This window comes from Toxorhynchites rutilus, chromosome 3 (assembly GCF_029784135.1).
Source record: "Toxorhynchites rutilus septentrionalis strain SRP chromosome 3, ASM2978413v1, whole genome shotgun sequence".
Lineage (NCBI taxonomy): Eukaryota > Metazoa > Arthropoda > Insecta > Diptera > Culicidae > Toxorhynchites > Toxorhynchites rutilus.
Genome location: NC_073746.1, coordinates 15,631,136 through 15,658,704, shown reverse-complemented (window position 1 = coordinate 15,658,704; position 27,569 = coordinate 15,631,136). Strand labels below are relative to the sequence as shown.

At 39.9% G+C, this 27,569-nt stretch overlaps 1 protein-coding gene and 1 long non-coding RNA gene across 2 annotated transcripts; one reads left to right on the top strand and one right to left on the bottom strand.

Moving 5' to 3' along the window:
* The first annotated feature begins 3,792 nt into the window (after window positions 1-3,792).
* On the top strand, window positions 3,793-27,569 carry LOC129777491 (sodium/hydrogen exchanger 8). The gene is made up of 3 exons (XM_055783780.1): window positions 3,793-5,108; window positions 25,898-26,598; window positions 26,658-27,569. The coding sequence occupies exons 1-3, from the start codon at window positions 4,013-4,015 to the stop codon at window positions 26,892-26,894; spliced, it is 2,034 nt and encodes a 677-aa protein (XP_055639755.1). The 5' UTR covers window positions 3,793-4,012; the 3' UTR covers window positions 26,895-27,569.
* On the bottom strand, window positions 14,208-15,235 carry LOC129777492 (uncharacterized). The gene is made up of 3 exons (XR_008743248.1): window positions 15,145-15,235; window positions 14,659-15,090; window positions 14,208-14,602 (listed from the first exon to the last, which is right to left on the bottom strand). It is a non-coding gene; the product is annotated as an uncharacterized LOC129777492 (long non-coding RNA).

Here is a 27,569-nt window from a genome sequence, read left to right as displayed (position 1 = left end):
CAGGCGAGCATCTGTTTTGACTCAGCCTGGGTCTGTATGAGATAAGCGCAACAGGCGCAAATAAAAATCAATACCAGCGAAAAGGGACTGTTTCTCTTCCGTCTTTAGCTTCCAACAAGATTACCGTGCCAGATGTTTTTACATCCGAGCCTTATGAGTTTAGATAAGACCCAAGCGAGAGCACCGGGCCACCCAAGGGGTGCTAGTTTGATCAAGTGCGGCCCAGACCGGGAGCCAGACAAAAATAAATATTTAATGACGGCAATTAGCAAAGTTAGGTTTGTGCCTTATCGCATGAAATGTGCGAAGGGCCGAAAAAGGAAAAGGCGTGTAAACCACAGCGTTTATTTAGATTCCCATGTGGGAGTCAAAACCTAATTGCTAACCGCATGGTCTCGCGCCTTATCGCTTGAGAGCGAAGGACCGAAGACCAAATAGGACGCTAAACGCATGCGTTTAAGCGATAAGCGGCGTAAATTTATGACGCACGCAATTTAGGGCATATGTTTGTTTGGGACTCTACGCGGTGGCGTAGTGGAGGAAGAGAAACAGAAATTCTCACGCTGGTAGATTAGATTAGGACCGCACAGAACAGGCGGGAAAAATAATCAGGCATATGTTTTACGATAGGCGTAAACATGCGCGAAGCGCACTAATTTGTTTAGGACCCGTCCTCTTCGGCGCACCAGAGATAAGCGCGAATGACGGGAGAAGCATAGGGCCACAAACAAGTGGAAAAGGTTCCATGTGGTAAATACAGATAACCGATGTGTTTCGGCTATCTGAGTAGGAAACAGCTGGGAAAAATCCCACGCTGAGAAATTCGAGGGCAGATAACCACGTGGTTGGTTATCTGTGAGAATAGGAAAGGGAGATTGTTCTCTCCCTTAAAAATTGTATATATAGTCTAAGTCAGGACGGAATGAAGTCAGTCCAATTGTTGAGTCCATTTCAAAATTCAAATCAAACAGTTCAAATCAAACAGTTCAAATCAGAAGTCTAATTCGTTAGTTCAAAATCAAAGTTCGTAGTTCAAAGTTCAATTCGTGATCCGAAAATCCACCAAGCGTTGACAACCAGGCGTCACGCATCAGAATCCGGATACACCCAAGCGTTGGCAACCAGGCGCCACGCTATAAAAGGTATAACCAAAAGGAACAAATCCCAATCCGAAAAGCAGACCATTTGCTTCGCTTCACCGGACCGCACTGGAGCCGGAAGAGGTTGAAGTTTTGTGGCTGCCCTAGCCGGGATTTGTTCACGCAAAGGGGCTTAGCCCATAAGAGACCAACCAAGTCCAGGGAAATAGATCCCTGGCTTTAATAAATTTAAACCGTGATTCTCAGGCCTCAATTGCCGACATCTAGGGAAATAAGTTCCCTAGATTAATCACGAAGCGCTCGAGAGAGGACGAGCGAAAAGTCTTGCCTTCATAGCAAGCATCTAGGGAACTCCAGTTCCTTAGATTATAGTAATTATTTGTGGATCAAACAGGAAATGCATTGACAAATGGTTAAGTGAGTGTTAGAACTACATGTGTTAGTGAATCAAACAATATGAAGTAAAAATTTTCATTCAAACTTTTATATTTTTACACTGCACTTGGTCCTTCTGATCTGATAGAGAATAATTTACCTCCCAAGCACGAATATCGTCACCAGATGTCGACACTGTACATTTGTTGTAGCAAATATAAACAAATCAAACTATTCGTGAAACTGAAAACGTTTTTTTATTACAGAGTAGAGATGGGCAAAACAGTTCACTTTGATGAACACTCACTAACCGTTCATATAAGTGAATCAGTTCTTTTGAACCGTTCTTTCGCTCTTTCGTCCAGTTATATTAAGAAAAACATAGAATGTTAGCTGAAACCCAACATCAATAGACAGCTATTAATTGATATCGTTGAATTCATATTTTTGAAATTTAGTGGGGAAAGATGAGCTGCTTCTTCTTCAAAAGTCGCAAACTGTATGTGAAAACATGGTTATCGGCCGACATTTGATGCGCACAAAATATGTGCAATTTTTCATATTTTCTGTTTGGACAACACATAGGTTCCATGTAAGAACATTTTTCATAATGTTCATTCAGAGAAAAAAAATCAGCAGCGATCTTCACTCACAATCAATCGTACAAACAATTACGATAACTCGTACACGCAATAGGCCATGCAATGGATTGAAAGCAACGAAAAACCTTTTTGCTCAATTTGCCCTCACTAGAAGATTGCATGTTTACCTAAATCATGCATCGCCCCAGCTTCCCCCAGATTTTTTTTCTGATGATCAGGAAGTATATGACTGTTTCGCGGAATTGAAAAAAATACATGAAATTGAAAATATATTGCTTTGGTTTTGAAACTACGAAAATCTAATTCAATGTTTAACCCAAAATTGAGTATACATCAACAAAATAAACCCTGCGTTACATGAAATTTGCTCGTAAATAACAATATCGTTTTATTTTTCTTACAAGCATAATCGTTCTATTGATTTCGTCCAGCGCAAATCAGTTCAGCTGCACTCGTTCGTTCACAAACAATTTGCCCGCAAATACTTCGTTCTCAAACAGTTCACTCTCAATCAGTTCTTTCCCATACAGTTCATTCGCAAACGGTTCACTCACAAACATTTCTTTCGGAATCAGTTCGTTCCAGCCTGAGGGCATCCGTATACTAGCACATAGGATTTGACAGCGTCAAACATGTCCGGGTCGCAAATGCAATTTGCGACCACTGTCACTCGCGAGAACTGCCAAACTCTCAAGCTGGTGTAAAACAAGGCACTTAACATACTACCAGGTGGGTCAAAACGTGAAGTGGTTTTCTGCAGCCATTTAAAAAATACAGAAAAGTAAATTAAGACGATTGAGCACAATTTGTGGAATATACTGATACTTTATGAAATACTCATTGCTATATTCATTATATTCATTACGTTTTTACGTTCAAACCCTTTTATTTCACTTAAATTCTTTCAATTTCTTAAGTTGGTTTACATTATAATATAATACTACATTTCAAGTGATCAACCTAGGGTTCTACGTTTTATATTATCATTCAGACCCTTGTGATCATCATGATCATTACATTTCACATAAATTTTTTTTTCAAAAAACAATTCTTTTTTTAGTTAGCGAATGGGCGCACCTTGTTCCATAGATTTGCCTTGAGTTCGCCGAGTAATTTGATAGGTTTGGCAATGACAGCTAAATTTGTAGCACATCTTGACTCGCGGATCATATCCCCTTGCCCGGGGCTTGGTTCGTTCACAAACCGTTCGCTCGCAATCAGTTCATGGGGAGAACTACCGTTCTTTGAAAAAGAACGACCGTTCGTTCACTCTTTTCGGCGAACTAGTTCTTTCGTACCGTTCGTGAACGGAAGGAAGGTATTGAATTAGAGAGACTTTAAACTCTGAGAGTTCATTCGTCTCTTTTCGTGAACGGTTTGCCCATCTCTATTACAGAGTCAGTTTGGCGCTGACTCAGTTTTAAAAACGAATTCGCTAGTAGAGTTTCGAGCAAAGTATGACATTACGTAACATTGTGTTCGGGCATTTTTCAACTGGAAACGAGAACAAATGTCTCGACAAGAAATGATTCATAGTCGTATGGGAAAATGCTAGTGAAACGTTGATTTTAATGCTAAACCTTACATCAAAGAAAAATATAGAATTTTTACAGTGAAAAATATCGAGGGGTCAGCGAAAAAGTTGATCGATTTGGTTTGCTCGAGGTTCATTAGCTGTCAAATACTATTTTTACCTTTTTATGCCTAAAATCTAATTTGTATGCTTTGACTCGCGCAGTTCTCTCGTGATCTAGTCAAAACAAAGTTGTTTCGGTGTAATCAGATGGAACGGGCTGTTAGTTTCACGGCATTTACATGGTAAAGTTATAAAACAGTCACCCGCAATACACGACGCAGTGCAGTTCGATTCTGGAAAATGCATTAAAGCGGCCGAAGCGAAATATTGCATCACCCGCTGTAACCCTTTCGCGAGTTATGACTCAAAGTTTCAAGGACACAATGAAATCGAGACTCGTCTATTTAGCATTAATTGGTGGATTTCTATTCACTACCTTCTACTGTGTTGCTTCGGATGTTCAGCTACCTACGAGCGATGTCACTAGTGCAAATGTCTCCACGGGTTCCTCGAAAGCGCCGCCCGATGTTAATCTGACGACAACAATCGCAGATGACCACCGCCAGCAAAAAATAGAAACCGCTAAAAGCGAGAAAGTGCTGCCCAACAATGCGACCACCACAATGTCCCCGGAGAAGAATGCCGTCGAACAGGAGCATTACAGTTCCATGTCGATCTTCTTCGTGCTCTGCGTTATTGCGCTTGGAATTTTGCTTATCCACATGATGCTTCAAACCGGGTTCCAGTATCTGCCCGAAAGCATTGTGGTGGTGTTCCTGGGTGCCTTAATAGGGCTGGTTCTGAACAATTCCTCTGTTAAACATGTTGCAAACTGGGAGCGAGAGGAGGTTTTCTCCCCAACGGCGTTCTTTCTGGTATTGCTCCCACCGATAATATTCGAATCCGGCTACAATTTGCACAAGGGTAATTTCTTCCAAAACATCGGATCTATCCTGGTGTTTGCCATTATTGGGACGACAATATCGGCGCTCGTCATCGGATCGGGAGTGTATCTGCTTGGGCTGGCTGAAGTAGCCTACCGACTGAACTTTGTAGAATCGTTCGCATTCGGATCGTTGATTTCGGCCGTTGATCCGGTGGCGACGGTGGCAATTTTTCATGCGCTGGATGTGGACCCGATTCTGAACATGTTGGTTTTCGGCGAAAGCATTCTCAACGATGCCATTTCGATTGTGCTGACGACAACGGTAATGCCAATGGTGTCCGGAACGGATCTGAGTGGCAACGCGGGAACCGGCGAATCGATCATTTCCGCCCTCAATACATTCTGTTTGATGTTTTTCGCTTCTGCCGGAATTGGGGTCGTATTCGCGCTGATGAGTGCATTGCTGCTGAAGCACGTGGATCTCCGGAAGCACCCCTCGCTGGAGTTTGGACTGATGCTGGTGTTCACCTATGCGCCGTATGTACTCGCCGAGGGAATTCACCTATCCGGTAAGCGATTTGATGGGATTTGAAGGGGTTGTGAGCAATGTTGCCACACGTACAGATTTATTATTATTATTATTGGGCCTGATCACGAACATCACTGCCACGAACGCCTTCACGTCACTCACACCTCACTTAATTAAATTTAAAAAAAAAAAGACTATAGATGCCGTATTGAAAGTCACCTTATGTTTGAAGAATTTAATGTTTTTGAGTCACCCTGTACTTCAGTAGAGCTGTCGCATGTCAAAATATAAATATAAATACAAATTACTCTCTCGATAGCTATTCGGCCGTAGTTCTGTGCGCATGGTATCTAAGGAATTTCTCGTGAAATTTAGTTTATTCGACCTGATATCTAGAACAAATCATCAGTTTGGACAACTGTTCACATAGGGACTGATATTCAAATATTTGCGTTATCAGGATATCAATACTCTCTCGGTTGACTTCTTAGGTAACCCAGAGATATTTCCGTTGATCAAAATATAATAGATTTCAGGGGAACCTGACGCAAATGGTCAAAAGTATATCGCCGGATAATTGAATTAAAACGTTACGATACAGGACATTGTAGGTCACCGTTTCAGAAGACACATATGTTTTTTCAGCTGTATCACAAACATATTATTAAAGCTACATCGCATGATGAGTCAAAGAACAGGTCGCCAGCGTAATTTGGGCATCGAGTTGTGTAGGAGTTCTTATATCCCCCATGTATAATCTCCGCCGTCACATATTAAAATATACGAAACATCAAGAGAGCGACATGCCAGACGAGTCACTTTTATTTTTATATTAGCATCATTTATACAAGTCGATGCAAAATATTGCAGATCTCTTAATTGCTTCTTTAGTTGCCCAAGGATATCCTTCGCCGTCACATTACGATCACATCACTAACCGCAGTGATTCCTGATTCTTAACCCTTCCCACTAACAACTGTTCCTTCCATGATCATCGCAAGGGAACCACGCTATAGAGGCGACCCTTCTGGCAACGAATATTATTACGGAGACGTTCACGATTCGGACTCTCAAAAGCAAACTCGTGTGTTTGTTTGTAGTAAGCTTCAAGCTGAAATTAGTATTATTCAGAAATTCATAATTGCATGACATAGTTTTAGGTTTCTTACATTTTTAGTCTTCACGTAAACTGTCCGTATTGATTATTGATATAAATTGTAGGTAAAAAAACAATAGTTTGCCAAAGAAAATCTATAATGAATTCAGCGCGAGTACTTTATAAAGTTTTTATTTTGATACAATGTAACTGTCTAGCAAAGCTGACAGTTGACATGACAGTTACGCTACTCAGTGTAACGTGCTTATTTCGAGGGGGTTTCGAAGGTAGATGGATTAACAATTTCGCTACCGTTACTTGCTGACCGGTTGTCGATCGTAACAAATATGATGCTAACATTCCTTCCCTTCACCTGGTGACTGTAAAGACGTTGAACTGCAGGAAGAAGGGACACAGGCAACTAGAATGTAGAGAGTTTCATAGAAAAAATAACATGAGTGCTGGCGAAACGGAAAAGAACAAGAAGAAGGTTCCAAAAGTGTACAAAGTGTGCGAAGACAACGACTTCGCACCACAAAGGCTCTCTGGCTTCTAGTAACAACGATCTTTTCGCGCGTTGATGTGACACCCGCAGAGGATGTCTGGATGATCTGTAGAAGTCTGGAAGATTCCAGATATATCTAGAAGGCTGGCAACGGTACGGTAGCAAAAATCGTATTTAAGAAACAGTGATTACATCATTTGGTCGGTGTTAAGTCAGACCGGACCATGTGACATTTTTATCATTTCGAGAAAAACGAGCTTGAAGTTTGGTGCTATAGGGGGTTTCCATTGAGCATTCGAAACAATTGCGATACGTTATTCCTGCTGCACGTGTGATTTTCCAAGTCTGATTAGTCCGGTATGTAGCATACGAGATGCTTAACTTAATGCAATCAATAACCCGAAATTTAATGCAATCAATAAAAATCAATTTTGCGACTTGGTTCACTCTGACTTAACACCGACCATTTCGAGGAATGATGACAACGGAGAACCGGTCACTTTAAAATTAACGGGAGTAGTGTATGTACCTACAGTAGAAGGTAACATGATTTCTACATGCAAACTCGCGTCAAAAGATGTCCGCGCTGAGTTTGACACTATCGGTTGTAAGCTCGTGTGCAATAAATCGGTCGTCGCCGTGGATGATATGTTTTGGTTGCGAAAAACACCAGACCGTCTTATAATCCGCGGGATTGCAGAATCATTCCAATAACTATCATCATACCTGAATGCAGCATAAAAGGGAAAAGGCAACCAGCTCTACTCCGTATTCCGACAGATTTTCATTTCGTTCGAGTTTTAATTTCGCATTTTCTATTCCAAACGTTTTGCCCATCCAAGGTTCTAAAAGAAACAGATCGAACGAAGTGCAAAAACAACTCGAACGGAATACAGAATTGAGTTTTATCAAGTCTTTCGAAATATTTCGAATCGATCGAAATCAGGGGTACGACTAAAACGTCAAATCCCTCATATTGCCAGTGTACCCAATATTGCTGCGGTTTACTGACATTTTGGTTCAATCAATTACTGTTGTTTACAACTCGGTCCGGTTATATAGTCGAATAGTGGCTAACTTTAAACTCCATGTTAAATGTGAACACCTCCATGTGAAACCGAAATATGAAAATCGCTCATGCAGTTAGAATAAAGCAGCGCATTTTTCGATTTCAATCCTCGTAAATGATATGTTGACAAACAAATGACGCCATATTGATTTTGAATTTGGGTAGCCTATATTCAATTGATGTCTAACCCCTGATCGAAATACAGAATAGAGGTGAACGTATTTCCTTCCTGAAGATAGCAATGAAGACTTCATCAGACGTGCAAGATGGCGTCCACATAGATGTGTGCGGACCGATAATTTTTTAACGATGATCAACGAGTATCAATTTGGACGTAAACCGCGTATAATACGCTCGGATCAAGAAGGAGAGTATTCTAGTAAATCTTTGCGGAAGTTTTTGCGGAACAAGGCGTTTAAGCAGAATATATGACAACATACACGCCATAACAAAAGGGATTTCAGAAAGGAAAAATCGAACTCTTGGTGAAATGGTAAGATGTATGCTTTTGGATAGCGGAATGCCGAAAATGTTTTCGACTGAGGCGATAAATACTGTGTGTTACTTGCAAAACGACGATACTTTCCATTCATTTGGTACAAAATATTTTTCATACATTTATTCTTTTGATGCATAAAAGTTACTCACACATTCAATTAGTCTTTCGCGCAGTAAAATTCCGCGAAAAAGTTTTTGGCTAATAATTTAACCCTGAAAGATGAAACAATCTCAGTTTGAGACATCGTAAAAATGAGTATACACCATAAATTTCTCCAAACAAACAAACCTTGTAAAAAAGATCATTGCAAATTATCTTACTTTTTTCGCCAATGTGTAATGTTAACACCCGACCACTGCTTAGGCAGTGTTGGTTTTTGTTTTTTATTGATGTTTGAAATAGTTTTATACCAAAATGGCAAATAAGAGGAAAGATATAGATACTGTTAAGGCCCATTTATACGTTGCTAGTAGCTGACTTGAGAATTAGTAGCTACTGACCCGGTGAACTCGCTTGACAATTGGTTGACTCGCCTTGTCCGTTCACACAGTGTGAGATGCTGACGCGAAACTAGATACTGCAGCATTGGCTTACCAGGGATGCCAGATGATTTTTGAAATGTCCATCAAATAGTCAGAAACAGCAATCAGGTCCGAATTTGACAGATGATTGATCTGAATTCGACTTCTCTATAGGCAGTATTCGTCTCAGGTTTTCAGATGAATATATTTTATTTAGTTGCACAATTTTATAATAAAAATACTTTGTGCTGAATTTCTTCGAACTGAAGGTACTATCCGAAAAAGCAGAAAGGCGAAATGATTTGGGCCAGGAATTGAATGCAAGGAAAAGGAGCAATAAAAAAAATATGGAAGGAACTCTTTGATGATGATCCTCTGAAGTACAGAGCAGTGTTGAGAAAAACACCTGAATTAGAGGAAACACTGTTGGATTCCATTGGTCCAAAAATACAACGCCAAGATACACTCATGAGGGATGCTATACCTGCAAGAGTGAAATTAAAAAACGACATTGATGTGCCTTGCTTCTGGAATATCGTTCAGATTGTTGTCGATATTTTTTAGAATCTCGAAAGCATTCATAGCTAAGATAATTCCGGAAGTATGTGATGCTATAAATGACAACCTAAAAGATTTTTTTTAAATTTTATTTAGTTTGCCTTGCCAGCAGCTTCGTGTACCAATTTTTGAAATAAAAATGATGGTAGATTTGCAGGTGGAATAAATACGCGTCAAAATTGAAATAATGAATGAAAATGTACTTTTTAAAATCGGATGTGTATTATGTTTTTAGAACAATACTTTCTTTGCAAGTTGTGAGTAAATTTTGAATTAAAATTATGCCTGATAATGATTCTATATTAGAGATTCTCAAGAAAGCTATCTCAAAAAGAAAGCGTGCCCAGCCAGCGTGCATATCAAAATAACAACGATTTCGTTTAGAAACTATGAGGGTTTTATTTGTTTTTCCAATAATTTTCAAGTCTATAAATATCTTCGCATATTTTCAAATACCTTAAAAATAGAGACATGTCTTTACATTTGGCATCCCTGATTCGGAGGCTAAATTCTGTTTTTGACGTTTTAAGAGTTGCGAGTGCGAGTGAATTCAAAAAACTTTGAAGTAGCTCGCACGCCGGATTACACATGACACTAACTGGCATGATGTGTTCACACGGTGTGAGTAGCTGCACTGCAGTAACTGACTAGACCTACTCGTATGCTTACTCGCACCGTCTGAACCCGGCTTTAAACGTACAATGATAATAAGTAAGACATGTCGAGGAACGATATTGCGATAAATAGCAGCTTTTGTCGGAAGAACCCACTCTACAGTAAAGAAAATCATATACAAGGGGGATACGAAGGAAGCATGGAAAAGCTCCCGGGTAGAGGACATTTTTAAAATTGAAATTGAAGAAGGGTGGCTCGGCATGCTGCAGACCAAACTTTGATAGAGATCATCCGAAGAAAAGTATGAAAATTCATCAAAACTGTATCGGAATATTTTTTTCTGAAAAAAACATTACATCATATAGATTTGGATACATAAACATTGTTTGTATCTTGAACCAACATCGCGAATACACTTCACGGTGGAAACGGAGTTAGTGAATTATCGAAGATTATAATGAGTTTTCAGGCAGAATGAGCACTTTTCAAATAAAAATCATTAATGAAAATTAACTTCTTCGTATCCAACTGGTATTCAATGTGAGTGGAAAACTTTGTTTTCTTCATGTGATTTAATAATCTCATACAAAAATTTCATCTGAAGATAATTTGATATTATAATGATAAGTTTAGTGGGAAACTAATTTCGTATCCAGATGTCGACACCGTAACGTTGTCATCGCGGATACGTTTCATTCCGTTTCCACCGTGAAGTGTATTCGAGAATCAGGCCCATAGTCTCGGAGTGGTGAACAGATATTTTGTTTAATTCAGCGATTAATTAGCATTGAAATTACTTTGGTGTTTGGGGGCAAAGTGGTCATAGGTAAATAACGACTTACAATGTTCTGTTTACTAAAGCTGATATATCTCATCACATTCTGCTCTTGAAGAGGTTCCTTTTGTGGCTTTGACCCTGGAAAAATATGCCACTCCAACTAAACCAAGCCTCATTATGTGGAACGTTATGTGTTTCTCACAACGTTTTCGTATGCATGAGAAAATTTGAATTGAGAACCTAGTTGAATAGACCATGCTTATTTCATACATGTACATACTATATCGAATATGATTTGAACAAATTTGGACAAAAAAAACGCATAAATCTATCCAATTTAGCTTGATATGTGCGAGTGACCACTTTGCCCCCAAGCAAAAACAGTGCGATTTTTCATTTTTTGTAACGATGAAAAATATACTATTCTGATTTTTTATAGTAAAATCCGTTTGCAATCTTGAACAACAATGAGTTGAACTATACTATTCTTCGAAAAATGGGAATTGAAGCGGTATGTGGACGCTGGAAATGGACATATTCCTTAGGTTGACCACTATACCCCCACTTCCCCTACGTGTAAAAATGAACTCCGTGAAGTGAAAGTGTTCATTCCCATTTGTAAGAGACATGTCAGTTGCATGATTACGGACGTTTGAACGTTGTGTCGGTGGCATAATTTCGAACGTTTAAACGTTATGTAGCTAAAATTAATATAGTGTATGAGATAATATTCCATGAATGACAAGTTTGCGATTATAATTCGATGATTCGGTATTTCAATGCCAACTCTTCGGGTACATCTCATGATTCATTTGTTTGGAGCGTTAGGGCGATTACACATTATCCGGTTTCAGCCGGACCGGCTTCAAAAAGCGCCGCTGGGTTTGGACGGATAACCGGATAACAATGTTAAAGAGACCTCGCGCTACACAAAACCGTACATCTTTCACATACACATACATGTATTTGTTTATACAGTGGTTTGACAGGTAAATATTTCTGCTACATACAACTGATTGCTGTTGGGTGGCTGGCCCAATTCGCCCAATTGTTCTTGTTGGCTGTGGTATAGCTGCACCGAGCAGCTGATTAGGGCATTCACCCTCTCATGATGTGCCTTTTGAGGGTGATTTTGGGGATGGGTCATGAACAAGATTGCATATGGAATATCGTGGAACCACAGCTGCTGCGGCAACTACGAGCCTGCTCAAATTTGCGACCCTTGGAGAGTACATACGACCCATTTCAGAATACGTTCGCAAACCTTTTCCGTAATTCGCAGAGCACAAATTTTCATCTTAGGCGCATATGGTTCTACAACGGTTCCACAACGACGGCAATGTAAATTTGCAATGAACATGAAAAACTTATTGGACAAAAAAATTGGCCGTCATCAACAGTATTACAAAAACTAACTTTTGTCCAGTTACTGTGTATGATTTATTCCACACGCTCTGTTGCCACATATTTTTTCAACAGTCTCGAGAACACGGTTAGATAAAAGTGTACAATCTTATGAACCAATGATAATAACATTCCGTAATAAGCTAGGGGAACTACTTATTTATATGTATTATGTGTTTTCTTCCTGTAATTATCTTGAAATTTGCAAAAAAATCATTCTAGAGTGTTTTTTTTTTATTTCACCATTGCAGTAATTATCTTTGCGATTCAAATAACATCATACTTTTCCTTCAAATACTATCTCATTGCTGCTTCCGCAGATCCTTGTTCAGAAACACACTCAGCCGCAATTCATCGAGCATCAATGCACGGCTATTAATACGCGGATCCTGGGCGAAGAATGACCGAATCAGATATGCCAACAGCTGGGTGATTTCGTTCTGACAGAGCCGATGTTTCAGCGTCGGGCAGGGGAACATCTTGATCACCGAGCACAGATCGGACAGTTCGGGTTTAAGTTTTTCGAGCCGAGTCGCGGCCACCTTATCGTCGATCGTGTTCCGGGTCAGGTCGAACTGTATGGTATACCAAATGGGAACACTAGATGAGAGAACTATTTTGGTGTGTTCAAATTAACAAAAACTCACCTTCACATTCAGCTGGATGAAGTCACTCAAAATCTATCCCTTGATGAACCAGTTGAACATTTGTTTCACATCCTCGAACTCGTTCGGTAGCGATTTCAAATGAGGAAAGTTGCTGTGAGCTAAACAAAAACAGAAGTTAATTTAAGAGCTCGATTAAATTGTCAGAAGACACGACCTCGTGCGCCTGTGATCATTGCTTCGCTTTGAGCAGAAACTTTTATCACTGAAATTTTCCACTGCAGCTAAATAAAGAAGCGAAATAAAAATTTCATAAATCCATACCAATTGCAAATAGGGACCGCATAAAAAAAGTTTCCCCCAAGAAAATAACTCAAATCCACGCCGTTCACCATTCAATTTCCTTTTGTTTCCCTGCTTTGCGATGGGAGAGTTCACCTTTCCGGTTGCGCGTGGCAGAGTTGTGCTTTTAGTTGCATGCCGAAACGTGTTGCTGTTAGAAATCATGTCATGTAAAAACTAAGAGAAAGCTTGTCATGTAAAAAAATAGATTAATTGATGGAAGGATGGAAATGATTTCAAAAGTGGATAATTTAGACTCAAATATGCTTTTTTCGCACTGAAATGCATATAAACCATCGAAAAAAACTAAACTTCGTCAAATATGCTTCTTTTCATATATCGCACAAAAAAAACACAAAAAAACCGCACAAAAACAGGTTTTGCTGTATAAAATAAACATTTCGCATATTATTTTTCTTAGCTCTCTCTTACTCGTTTGAATAGTGGGATGCATTTAATACAGGTCAAAGTTAGAATCATTTAATAAGAACCATTTCTACAATTTTGTTGAATAATAATACCTTCTTTAACTCATAGAAAACCTGAATTTATCCATCTCACGATCAGTATAATCTAAGCTACTCCAATGTGGGACTCTGAATTTCAATCCTTTTATAACATCCCGCTTCACTTGCGATAATTTCGTGCTTATGTTCACAAAATCAGTTCGAATGTCTTCCAGGCCTCTATATGATTCATCTCGTAGCTCAGTACCCAATTGGCTGATTTGGTCCTGCGTAGCTTTGTTTTGCGCAGCCATCAATTTAGATAACTCGTTGTTCGAAATGTCCTGGTGAAGTGAATAGGACGAGATATCGGTTTTGTTTCGCTTGTCTGCGTTGGCCGAACCTTGCTTCATCGACATATTGATTGCTTTGCTCCGCAGATTAATCGACGAACCAACAATAGACAGCCCACATTCCGTTTTGCCTGCCAAGATCGGGTCGATGAAATGTCAACAATCGACCTCAAATGCTGCCACCTTGCAATCGATTTATCGACCTTTCATATGCATTCATCGAACAACTTGACGCCACTTTTTTGCCAACATATGCAAGGCGTCGACCTGCATGTAACGCTGCTTCCAACACTGATCGTCTCTTGTTTGTATTGGTTTGTTATGAAACATGAAAAGGAAAAACATTGATCGATTTTAATCATTTTATTCAAAAAAACACAAAATGCATATAAAATATAAACAAGATATATAATGCAATCGGTGCATTCGGGTTGTCTGGATTGACGATTCGAATCCAGCTCCTTTTTCTCCTTGACACACATATGTGGCTGAGGAGGTTTCTTCAATGTGCGTGAAGCACGGGATCTCCGATGGGGAAAATTGCTCGAAATACTATCGATGGCCAGGTCCTGCTGCTGTTACTGATGATGCTGTTCCCCGGAATAGCACCCTGGACTTAAAGGATACTGCTGCGGGAAAGCTGATGCTGTTGGCTGGCGTGACAGAAGTGGAAATAAGCAATGTGGTGATGAGGGAAATCATCTTTCTCACTCGCCGATTGATTGAGTCGGATGTATTCATAGCTGAAACAAAATAAAATGATTAGTAAGTGAAAAGCAGAAATGAATTCCCTACTCACCAGTTGTATGATCCGGATAAAAATGCGAACTATTAAAATATCATGCGATTACGTTCGCTTACCTCGCCTATTTTCATTCTACTATACAACGGAATCAGTGCATTCGGGTTCCTCCGGGTGGTAATTCAGCTGAGCAAGTTGATAAATACCTCCTTGTCGTTGAGTTTTCGTGTCTGAAGAGGATTTTGAATGTGCGCGAAGCACGGAACCTCTAATGGGGAAAGTTCTTCGCAATACCATACCATGGTCAAATTCTGCTGCTGCTGCTGTTGATGCTGTCCCCCGGCATTGCCAACAGGGGTTATAGGTTACTGCTGCAGGAAAACGGATGTTGTTGGCTGCTGTGATAGAAGTGGAAATCCGCACTGATGGGAGAAATCATCTTTCTCACTTACCGATTGATGGAAGCAAACGAGTCGAATGTATTCATAGCTGATAAGATAAAATAATTAATAATTAAAAAGCCGAAATATATTTCATACTCACCAGTTGTATGATCCATTTGTTTTTGTTTGAGATGACAGTTTAGCGGAGTGGAAAAAAGAACCACCAGTGATGCCATTTGGTTTGTTTAATTATTCAGTATTTTCGACTAACGAACTATCCGTGTTGACGATATTGGGTAATAGGCATGACAGTATGGATTTGCAGAAGGAATCAATACACTTTTAAAATGAAAATTATGAATGAACATGATTTTTCCTTAATCAAATTAGTACTCTATGTAAGTGAAAATCACCATTGCCTGCAAGTGGTGAAAAAACGTCATAAAAAATATGTTTTGAGATAATTTTATATTATAATGACAAGTTTTTTTGAGAATATCTGAACGTCTATAGAAAATAATTCAAATTAGGGTCATGACAACGTACTTTAAGTAGAAAAAATTATGCCAAGAAAAAAATTTCATACAAATTTTAGCAAATATAAACTGATTCGGGCCGACTAATATGATAGAGAATAGTTTGCCTCATACAAACTAATGCCGTATCCAGATGTCGATACCTAATCGTCGTCATCGTGAATAGGTAACAGCGTTACGGTCGTTGTTAGGTCGATGTTTTTTTCGTCGATTTGATTGTGGGAGAGTATATGACGGATAACGTGGATCAAGACGGGTCTATGGTACTAGGTGAGGCCGTTTCGTCACTAAGTTGGTTAGGGGAGCGGTATATGAAAACAGTATGGAAGAAAGCAGAAGGGGAATTATTTCCTTGAAGCGTGAAAGAGACAGACTGATCAGGAGCGAACTTCGGCACTAGCGTATTGTGTTTTGTTTACAAACAAAACACAGTATCTCTCTTTCCACGATTTTAATATAATACGCTTGGACCGCGATGACAGATACGGAGGGGTACTATTGGGGATTAATAAGTGCCACCCATTTTTTAGAATTGACCTTCCACCTTGTTCAGTCCGTCAAACGCACTGAAGAGAGAAAGAGAGAAGGGAAAACTTAAATCGTAAGTCCCCACCCCTTTTTCTATTCGGGTGCAACACTACACACAAAGATAGCTTCCCGACCGAGGGGAGTCGTTATTCAACCGTCGAGCAAGTAGCAAGTGCAAAGTGCAAATCCAGAGCAAATAGCAAGACTAGCAACTTATTGCAAAGGTAGCCATAACATCAGCAGCAGATTTTCTACAGGAGTGCAATTGTACCAGCAAGAGAATAATGGCGCATTCGCATGCGCATTAATCGCATAAGTGTAAATATAGTGTATATATTATTATTCAGTGATTATGATTATAATGAATAAAGTGTAAATAGTACTCAAACACCATGTGTTCATTCTGCACTGCTCAAACCCTTTCCGAAGCACATCCCAAAAGGTTAGGCCTTTCACAGCACGGAGCGGAGCCACAAGGGATCCCACCCGTCGAATAAAGCACGAGAAACACGAGGGTTTCTTCCACGCACCCGTTGTCTCCATGAGTGGAACAACATAACAAAAATACAGGCCACCCCACAGTTCCCAGCAGACGGAACACACCTATTGGAGGGATCGAAGCTGTTGCTTGTCATGCAAACATCAGAGGCAAAGACCTCTGTATTGTCAGTTTGTATTGGCCTCCGAGAGCTGCGGTTAGCCGCAAGCAACTTGTTGACATGTGCTCACTCCTTCCTGAGCCACGATTGATCTTGGGAGACTTCAACTCTCACGGAACTGCCTGGGGGGAACAGTACGACGACAATCGTTCATCGTTGATATATGACCTTTGTAACAGCTTCAATATGACCGTTTTGAATACCGGGGAAACAACACGTGTACCTAAACCTCCTGCTAACCCAAGTGCTCTTGACCTCTCGCTTTGCTCGAATTCACTATCGTTAGATTGCAAGTGGAATGTAATCCAGGACCCCAACGGTAGTGATCACTTGCCAATCAAAATTTCCATCACCATTGGGTCGAATTCTTCTGAATCTATTAACATGGCATATATCACAAGACACATTGACTGGAAAAAATATGCGGACGCGATTGCTCTAGCCATCAATTCCAGCGATGGTTTTCCTCCATTGGAGGAGTATAACTTCATTTCTCGTTTGATCTATGACAGCGCGGTTCGCGCTCAAACGAAACCCATCCCAGGCTCCACTATTCATCGAAGGCCTCCCAATTCATGGTGGGATAGCCAATGTTCCAAGCTTTATCAGGATAAATCGAACGCATTTAAAGCTTTTGGAAAACGTGGAACCATTGAGAATTTTCAAACGTATTTGGACCTTGAAAATCAATTTAAAAACTTGATCAATGGGAAAAAACGTGCTTATTGGCGAACTTTCGTGGGAGGTTTGTCACGAGAAACGTCAATGAAAAAATTATGGAAAGTGGCTCGAAACATGAGAAATCGCTCTTCATCGAATGAAAGCGAAGAATATTCACATCGATGGATTTTTAAATTTGCACGGAAAGTTTGTCCCGATTCCGTTCCTGTGCAAAAAATTGTTCGAGATATACCACAAGATAGGTGCGATCTTGATTCCGAGTTTTCGATGGTAGAATTCTCTCTTGCTCTCCTTTCTTGTAACAATTCGGCTCCAGGAACAGATAGAATTAAGTTCAACTTGTTGAAACACCTCCCTGATGTGGCGAAACATCGCTTGTTGAATTTATTCAATCGGTTTCTGGAGCATAATGTTGTTCCAGATGATTGGAGACAAGTGCGAATTATAGCTATTCAAAAACCCGGAAAACCCGCGTCCGACTTCAATTCGTACCGCCCAATAGCAATGCTGTCTTGTATACGGAAATTGTTGGAGAAAATGATCTTGTTTCGCCTTGATCGATGGGTTGAAACGAATGGCCTACTCTCAGATACACAATATGGGTTCCGCAGGGGCAAGGGGACGAATTGCTTTCTTCAGAAATTCAAATGGCTTACGCCGAAAAAAAAACAAATGGCTTCAGTATTCTTGGACATAAAGGGGGCCTTTGATTATGTTTCAATAGAGGTTTTGTCAGACAAATTACACTCTCGGGGTCTACCGCCTCTATTGAATAATATGTTATATAACTTGCTTTGTGAGAAACATTTGAATTTTTCTCACGGAGATTCGGCAGTAAGTCGGGTCTCTTACATGGGCCTCCCTCAGGGCTCATGTTTAAGCCCCCTTTTGTACAACTTCTATGTAAGCGACATTGACAATTGCCTTACACAAAATTGCAGCTTAAGACAACTTGCAGATGATGGAGTAGTGTCTGTCGTAGGATCAAAAGAATCCGACCTGCAAGAACCCTTACAAGATACTTTGAACAATTTTTCAACCTGGGCCATTGGGCTAGGGATCGAATTCTCCACGGAGAAAACAGAGATGGTGGTTTTTTCTAGGAAGCATAGACCAGCAAAACCAAAGCTTCAACTTTTGGGTAAACCGATCACTCATGCTATGTCATTCAAGTATCTTGGGGTCTGGTTCGACTCCAAATGTACTTGGGGGACCCATATTAGGTATCTGAGTAAAAAATGCCAACAAAGAATAAACTTTCTCCGTACAATTATCGGCACCTGGTGGGGAAGAACCATCCCGAAGATCTTATAATGTTGTATCGAACAACTATTCTCTCAGTGATGGAGTATGGCAGTTTCTGTTTTCAATCAGCTGCCAAAACACACCTCATTAAACTCGAGCGAATTCAGTATCTTTGTCTCCGTATCGCGTTGGGATGTATGCCCTCAACGCATACCATGAGTCTCGAGGTTTTGGCAGGCCTACTCCCACTAAAAGATCGCTTCAATTTATTATCTCTTCGGTTCTTCATCCGGTGTAAGGTCATGAACCCATTGGTGATCGGAAATTTTGAGCAGCTGATCGGGCTAAATTTTCATTCTGGATTCATGACTTCATATCATGAATTCATCACCATGCAGGTTGATCCTTCTTCGTATATTCACAACCGTGTTTGTTTTCCTGACTACATCAATTCCTCTGTACATTTTGATCTGTTCATGAAGGAGAAAATCCATGGAATTCCAGATTATCATCGATCGGGGATCGTTCCTACGATCTTCAATGCAAAATATGGTCGTATCAATTGTGATAATATGTACTTTACTGATGGGTCCTCTATGAATGAGTCCACAGGATTTGGAGTGTTCAACGAATTTTTTAGCACCTCCCACAGTCTTCAGAATCCTTGCTCAGTGTATATTGCTGAATTGGCAGCAATACACTGGGCGCTGGACAGCGTCGCCTCACGACCTGTTGAACACTATTACATTGTAACGGATAGTCTTAGCTCTGTCGAAGCTATCCGTTCAGTGAGGCCGGAAAAGCACTCGCCGTACTTCCTTGAGAGAATACGAGAAATTTTGAGTGCTTTAACCAGACGCTGTTATGTCATTACCTTTGTCTGGGTCCCCTCACATTGCTCAATTCCGGATAATGAGAGGGCTGACTCATTGGCAAAGGTAGGTGCAATTGAAGGCGATATTTATCAGCTTCAAATCGCCTTCAATGAATTTTATTCTTTAGTCCGTAAAAATACCATCGTTAACTGGCAACGTAAGTGGAACGAAGATGAATTGGGTCGGTGGCTTCACTCGATTATCCCTAAGGTTAGCCTCAAACCATGGTTCAAAAGTCTGGACTTGAGTCGGGACTTTATTCGCACCTTCTCTCGACTCATGTCCAATCACTGTTCGTTAGACGCGCTACTCTTTCGTTTTAATCTTGCCGATGGCAATATCTGTGCTTGTGGCCAAGGTTACCACGACATCGAACACGTTGTTTGGTCGTGCGAGGAGTATCTTGTTGCCAGATCGAATTTAGAAAACTCTCTTCGGGCTAGAGGAAGGCAGCCCAATGTGCCGGTGAGAGATGTGTTGGCTCGGTTAGACCTTGATTACATGTCCCAAATATATGTCTTCCTAAAAGCTATCGATCTTCGTGTGTGATTGTCCTTATATCCTTATATTCTCCTTTTCCTTTTCTTTCGCGAGAAATCAAATCCCTTCTTACTAACAATAGAATAAGGTGAAATGTAAATACATGTTAGATATAAGAGCTTAAGCTTAAGAATTGAGTATGATGAATGGGAGTGCGAATGTGAGTGTGAACATTGTCAACATATCCTTATATCCCTTCCTTTTCCTGAAAAAAATGTCACCCTTCTAAAATCGAGCAAACCGCGAGTAATCGGTTCTCTACTTCATTAACACTAGAATTAATGAAAAATGATTATATATACTTGTAACAATACAGATAGGAGTTCGGCTCCTTTAAACTTATGTAACTGAGCCTGTAAAAATAAACGATTTAATAAAAAAAAAAACACAGTAGACTTCCAAGATGGCTGAAGAGTGGATTTAGCAAGTTGGCCCACCTTAGGATACACTTCTACTCGCCTTGACGTGGATATTAGCAACCAAGGCGCGTAGAAGTATATCCTAAGGTGGGCCAACTTGCTAAAACCACTCTTCAGCCATCTTAGAAGTCTACTGTGTTTTGTTTGTAAACAAAACACATACGCTAGTGCCGAAGCTCGTTCCTGATCAGTCTGTCTCTTTCACGCTTTAAGCAAATAATTCCCCTTCTGCTTTCTTCCGTACTGTTTTCATATACCGCTCCCCTAACCAACTTAGTGACGAAACGGCCTCACCTAGTACCATAGACCCGTCTTGTTAGCAACTTGATGACTAATTGACGAATTTTCGTTAGAATTACAACCAGATGGCGCAGCGAGTAAAATGATGATGTTTTGTTTTTCTGGTATGAGATTGGTTTGATTTGTTTTGGAAAATCAGAAATTTTCTGCAAATTTCCCCGATTCGAGTTTTCCTTCTACGCTGAAAGGGTTAGGAAATCATCATTTCACATTGTTTCATTCATAACATATGACGAATGATTCGGTACAAGTATTATAATTTACATTTTTTTACTAGGTAAATGATGGGTGGCATTTGTTGTGCTTCAAATATTGCAGATCCTTCTCGTATCGGTCGAAAGGAATCCCCTGCATAATCAATTGATCAACCAACTTGGTATGATATCGATTGCACCGTCATTATTCACAGTTTGAGTTTCTGAAAAATGTCCGGAAGTTAGTACTCATAACCTATATTCACTATCAAACATAAACATTTCGAAGATTATCTATGACTTTGGTCACATCGCGTGTTGAGACCATTGTAAATAGACAAAAATATAATTTTCCTGCCATTTATTGAAGACATTTAATGGCTAAAATGATTGTAAATAGAAATTAATAAAAATAATCACGACCAAATCGCGCTTTTCAGTGCGTAAAATAAACAAACACCCTCACTTTTGTAGTTCTGAGCTCTAATGTAGGTGTCGCATGAGCTGATTCAGCTTTGCGTAAATTCGTCAATGAGGAAATACGTATTCTGTCGAACACATCGTGTCTCAATCGGTGGAATAACGAAAATTTTGGTAGAGCAGTTGATGATCTCACGGTTCGAACAGGATAAGAACTTTTTCCGAGCGAAAAACTGTGCTAGTTTTAGTTTTCAATGCACTTGACTGACAAATAACGTCCACTTCATTTCTACCACAATAAACACAGTTCTAGATTTATCTGGAAAGGTACAGAATTTTTCGTTATTTTTGGTACAGATTCTGTAGGGTACAGAGTAAAGATTTTCGTCGAAAAGTACAGATTGGTACAGACTTTTTCCGTGTGTGAAATTTCTTACTTTTGAACAATGCAACATTAAGGTACAGGACGACTTTTACGCCGCAGTATCGCATTCTGTCATCATCAGATACACGAATGACTTGCAAATGTAAATGTAGTGTTTGTAGTAAAGAAATATATATTTTTTCTTGCTAATAAAAGAGATTTTTCTCTATAACGAATTTTTTCGATGGTACATATTTTTGGTACAGATTTTTGGAAGAAAAAGTACATATGAGAAAGATTTTTTACCCAGAGCTATGGCAATCCAATCCCAACCAATGCAAATAGAGCGTAGGCAGCATAAAGCAGGACTCGCTCTAAGCAGGGGTTAGACATGAATCGAATATAGGCTACCCGAAATCAAAATCAATATGGCGTCATTTGTTTACCAACATATCATTTGCGAGGATTGAAATCGTTGAAATCACGGAGATAGTAAAAATATAGTAAAATGCGCTGCTTTATTTTTAACTGCATGAGCGATTTTCATATTTCGGTTCCACATGGAGGTGTTCACATTTAACATGGAGTTTAAAGTTAGCCACTATTCGACTATATAACCTGACCGACAACAGTAATTGACAGAACCAAAATGTCAGTGAACCGCAGCAATATTGGGTACACTGGCAATATGAGGGATTTGACGTTTTAGTCATACCCTTGGCTCTAAGGGGACTCACGTATTGTTTACTGTTTGGCTAAGATAAGGTCAGACAACTGGCTTCTTACTCTTCTTCGTCGTTCAAGCGAAGCCATGACATGAAGATACCAGAGTTGCCAAATATTATAAAATTGTCTGGAGTCTCTTTTCTCGTTGATTCGTGCAAAGCAACGGCACTCAACTCCATTGCAATTCAGCAACAACTTGAAAATTGTGACTCTTTCGCAATACATGACCGTAGTACCGAATGCTTCGTATACAGCCAGTGTTTGTATTTTGATCAAAATCGAATGATACACAATGTGTCATGCAAGTAAACTCTCACGAACATATAACCAAATATGAGAGGATCATTCAGATACTTGTATGAATGCCAGTAATCACTTGTGTAATATTTAGTGATTAAACTGAGAGAGGAACGAAGACTGTTGATTGCGTATCAGATCTGTATCAAACATCGCATACCATTTTCGAAGCCTGCATACCAGTTTGAACCGCATATATCGTCCCATTTTACTATAGCGAAACCCACTGCACAGACAAGTGCAAAGCAATAAATGATACAAGAAAAATTACGTCATCATTACGTCACCATTTGCGGAGAGCAGCGAATGGGAAGAGATAAAACGCGAGAGTTTTTGCTTCTCACTGGAGCGGTGTTGCTAGTAAAACTATGCGGTCTATATGAATATTCACATTTCAAGGGATAGAGGCGTTAAAAATGGAAAATATAATCTGACTACCCTTCCCTTAGCCTCTATCGAGCTAAATAGTCATATAGTTTGCACTCTCTGAGACTTAAAAATCAGGATCTGCTACATTAGCTGAATATGAATCTTTCGCTTTGCGTTGTCCGTACGATCCTGCTGTTTCATGATGCATGGAGAGGTCGGTATGCATATGTTAGAGGCAAAAAAGAAAATAAGCTTTCTGCACCGAAAGCGTATATGATAGCTTTGCTTGCATGCTGGTGTACAATGAAGTGCGAGCCGATGCAGAGTTGTCTCGTTCTCTTTTGTGTCGTGATTTACAGCACATAACAACAATAGAATACCCCTGGGGGAAATGTTTCCTGAAAGATCATGTTTGAACGGACGAAAGCGATTTTTTTCAATGAGTGGATCATTTGGCAAACACTGTATACAGCCGATACACAAGAACATCTTGTTGGATTGATGGACTTGCAATCAGCGGCAAGAAGAATGTTCATCCCAGAAGTTGATGGACAGTGAAGCAGCATCGACATCATATCGAATTTCAGCTTCATCTAATTTTAGTGATAATGTGGATAACATGAATATTGAATTCGTCTATGAGTACACCGTCGTTTACATCATCAGAATAAGTCAGCGGGAAAGAAAATGGTAGCAGTGTAACAAGAGATTGGTAGCCAGCAAAACACAACCTAGTTTGCATCAACCATCTCTTTTTCATATAGCTAGAGCTAACATCTCTCCGATTTGTATAGTGAATGATGGGACTTTCCATTTCTTCTCAGCAATGGAAATTATTTTCCGAAATAGGAAATCGCACTCGGGTCCTAACTAATTTGCCAAAGAAAATGGCAGGACAAATAAGTGTTTTGCTGTTCACTTTATTCCATTGTGAAAAAAAAAACATATACATAAAGTCGTATATAATTCCTTCACATTTCCTTTAAACTAAATATCGCAATATTCATTAAATTCACTTTTTTCAATTCGATACAAATCCAACGCTATTTATTTTTATGGACAACACTCAAAAAATCGACTTTGTTTACAAAATTTATCGAAATCAGCCAATGAGCGACTGACAGAAATTTGGTCCGTAAAAGACCCCCTATTGTCTAATCTTATCTTTTACTTATGACAGACATAGAGCTGTACTACCGTTGTACTTCGAAAATTTTATGTCTGTCACCATGTACAGCGCTAAAACCATGCAAGCAACTCGGTACAATCGTTGGACCTGTACCGAGCTATTTTACCGCTGTACATGGCTACAGCTGTACTGTGCGCAGCGCCATAGACGGTTAGTGGTGGGTAGCATGAACAAACCGAATCAAAACACTTAGTAAACGTTCTTTTCATTGACTTTCTCTTGAGTTATTAACTCAGATTTTAAACTTGTTTGTTATGTTTGATAGTTAGAACGCTAAATAAAAACCTTTTTCATTGAAATATCTGGTGAAAATCGAAAAAAAATTCTGAGTGTCAGTTTGACATGCGGTACAATGTACAACCAAAGTATGTCTGTCATGGTACGATGGTACCTGTACAACGCTGTACACGTACAGCACTAGTAGAGCTGTATGTCTGCCCATGATATTAGCTGTTTGGAGTCATATATGTTAATATTTGGTTGCGTTGGATAGTTTCCTTTGGCAAGCAAATCACTGCTACAGGATCGCGCGGAGCACTTCTTTAATTTCAGGTTATGATTTCTATGCTTATGAGTTTCTATGCTAGCTTTTTTACCAAAGGATTGCTAAGATGGCCGCCTTTCTGTAGCCTGCAGGCCCCGGCCAAGAGGATATGATCCGCGAGTCAAGATGTATTGCAAATTTATCTGTCATTGCCAAATTATCAAACTACTCGGTCAGCTCAAGGCAGATCTATGAAACAATGTGCGCCCATTCGCTAATCATAATTATCTCGAAACAATCGTCAAATTCGCTAAAATTTGAAGAAGACAGTTTTGCAATCTTAAAATTTGAATGGAGATTCTTAAGTTATTGGATTACTTAAAACACGACGCTTTCTTACCATTTGGCTATATATTTCACAACACACAACATTTACAAAAACTCGCCATTATGATATAAAATCATCATCAGACACAATTCCAGTTCAATAATACGTAATACTGTATTTCATAGAACACATAAGAGTAGGTTTTCATTCACTATTTTTGATTTTGGAAGTGTGTTAATGTCATCCTGTAAATTCATGGCTGTAGAGTGGTTTTCACGTTTTGACCCACAAGGCGGTATTTTAAGCGCATTGATTTACACCAGCTTGAGAGTTTGGCAGTTCTCGCAAGTGACAGTGGTCGCAAATTGTATTTGCGTCCCGGACATGTTTGACGCTGTCAAGGGATTGCTAAGATGGCCGCCTTTTAGTAGAAATCATAACCTAAAATTAAAAATGAAGTGCTCCGCGCGATTCTTCATTTGTGATTTTAATTGCAAATCGTCAAGAAAGCTTCCGGATGGGTATCCATACATCGCTTGCCAAAGGAAACTATCCAACGTAATCAAATATTAACATTTATGACTCCAAACATTAAACAATACGTGAGCCCCATGAGCGCGAGCTCTGTTTTATGCTGCCTACGCTCAATTTGCATTGGTTTGGGATAGGGTTGCCAGAGCCAGGTTTTTTTCCCCTCTGATACAGATTAAAATGTGGCAACACTGGTTGTGAGAGCTTATAATTTTTTATTCTTTCCAGGAATTATGGCTATACTGTTCTGTGGCATTGTGATGTCCCACTACACCCATTTCAATCTGTCCACGGTCACGCAGATCACGATGCAGCAAACGATGCGTACGCTCGCTTTCGTTGCCGAAACGTGTGTCTTTGCGTATCTCGGTCTCGCAATATTTTCCTTCAAGCATCGCTGCGAGATGTCGTTTGTGATATGGGCAATCATTCTGTGCCTAATCGGACGAGCATGTAACATTTTCCCCCTGGCCTGGCTGGTTAACAGATTCCGCGAGCACAAAATTACCAACAAAATGGCTTTCATCATGTGGTTCTCCGGGTTACGTGGCGCAATTTCCTACGCACTCTCACTGCATCTGCAGTTCTCGACCGAGGAAACGAGACACGTGGTGATTACCACAACTCTGATAATTGTGCTCTTTACGACGCTGTTCTTTGGCGGATCGACTATGCCACTGATGAAGTACCTATCCGGGGGGAAGAAAACACGCCGAGCAAGCAGAAGCAGTCGGCTGGGAAAGAAGAGGAAAGAGAAAGCTCTATCCCTGAGTAAGACTCGGGAATGGGGTCAAGCAATCGATTCGGAGCATCTTTCGGAGTTGACCGAGGAGGAGGAAGTGAGCTTCACTCAGTCGAAGCTGGTTGGCTTCGCCCGGTTGGACAGGAAATACTTTACACCATTCTTCACCAGAAGATTCACGCATCAGGTTTGAGAGCGAATTCCATCCGATAACATATTTAAGAAAAACATTTAATACCATTCCAGGAACTCCATGACTGCAAGAGCCAGATGGCCGATCTAACCAACAAGTGGTACCAAGCGATCCGAATATCGCCGGACGATGTGGACGGGGAGGACGATGACGGAGAAGACGAGGATGTGGTTTCGATTGCGACCTCGGAGCGCTCGACCAACATCCTTGTGGATAGCAGTCACGGCCGGAGCAAACATGGTTCCACGACGACTGCATCCGCCGCGGACACGAGCAGGGCAAAATCTTGATTTAGGCAGCCCAGGCACAGACAGCTCCCCGTGGAAGACGATTCCTCGCTGTATAACACCTCGCTGGACGTGGGAACGGAAGTGTTTTTGTGAGTGTGAGAAGAGATGTGAGCAGTTTTGTATTTATTGAAAATGGTTTTTGATCGGAGCGAATTGAGTCGGATTGCGTAAAAGTTTGAAGTTTAAACTAAAACACAAAATAGTCATTATGTGTTGTATATTGATGTTGTTTTAAACTTATTGCCAATGATAAATATATGAACGGGCAGATAGCACTATTTTTTATCGAGACCGCTTCATATACTTGTCTCAAATAGATAATTAATCGTAACTGATTCGATACGTTACCAGTTTACCTTCATATTCTTGTGATCAATAGATAAACTACACTTATAAGTGATAAAGATTTAAACAAAATGGAACTAGTCGAAAGGAACAAATCAATATTATATTGTATAACATAGCAGTGTGCAGGTGTTTGGCTATAGCCGATTTCTGATTTTTAAATAACTCGTTTTTAAACAATTCTTCAGCATCCACTTTTCAAACTTCATCGCTCAGCTTTTGTTGGAAATAATTCAAAGATTTAATAATCTGAGCCAAGTTTATCATAAGTCACTAGCCTCTGCGGATACGGTTAAACCGTGCTGTAAAATAATATTCTGGTGTATTATA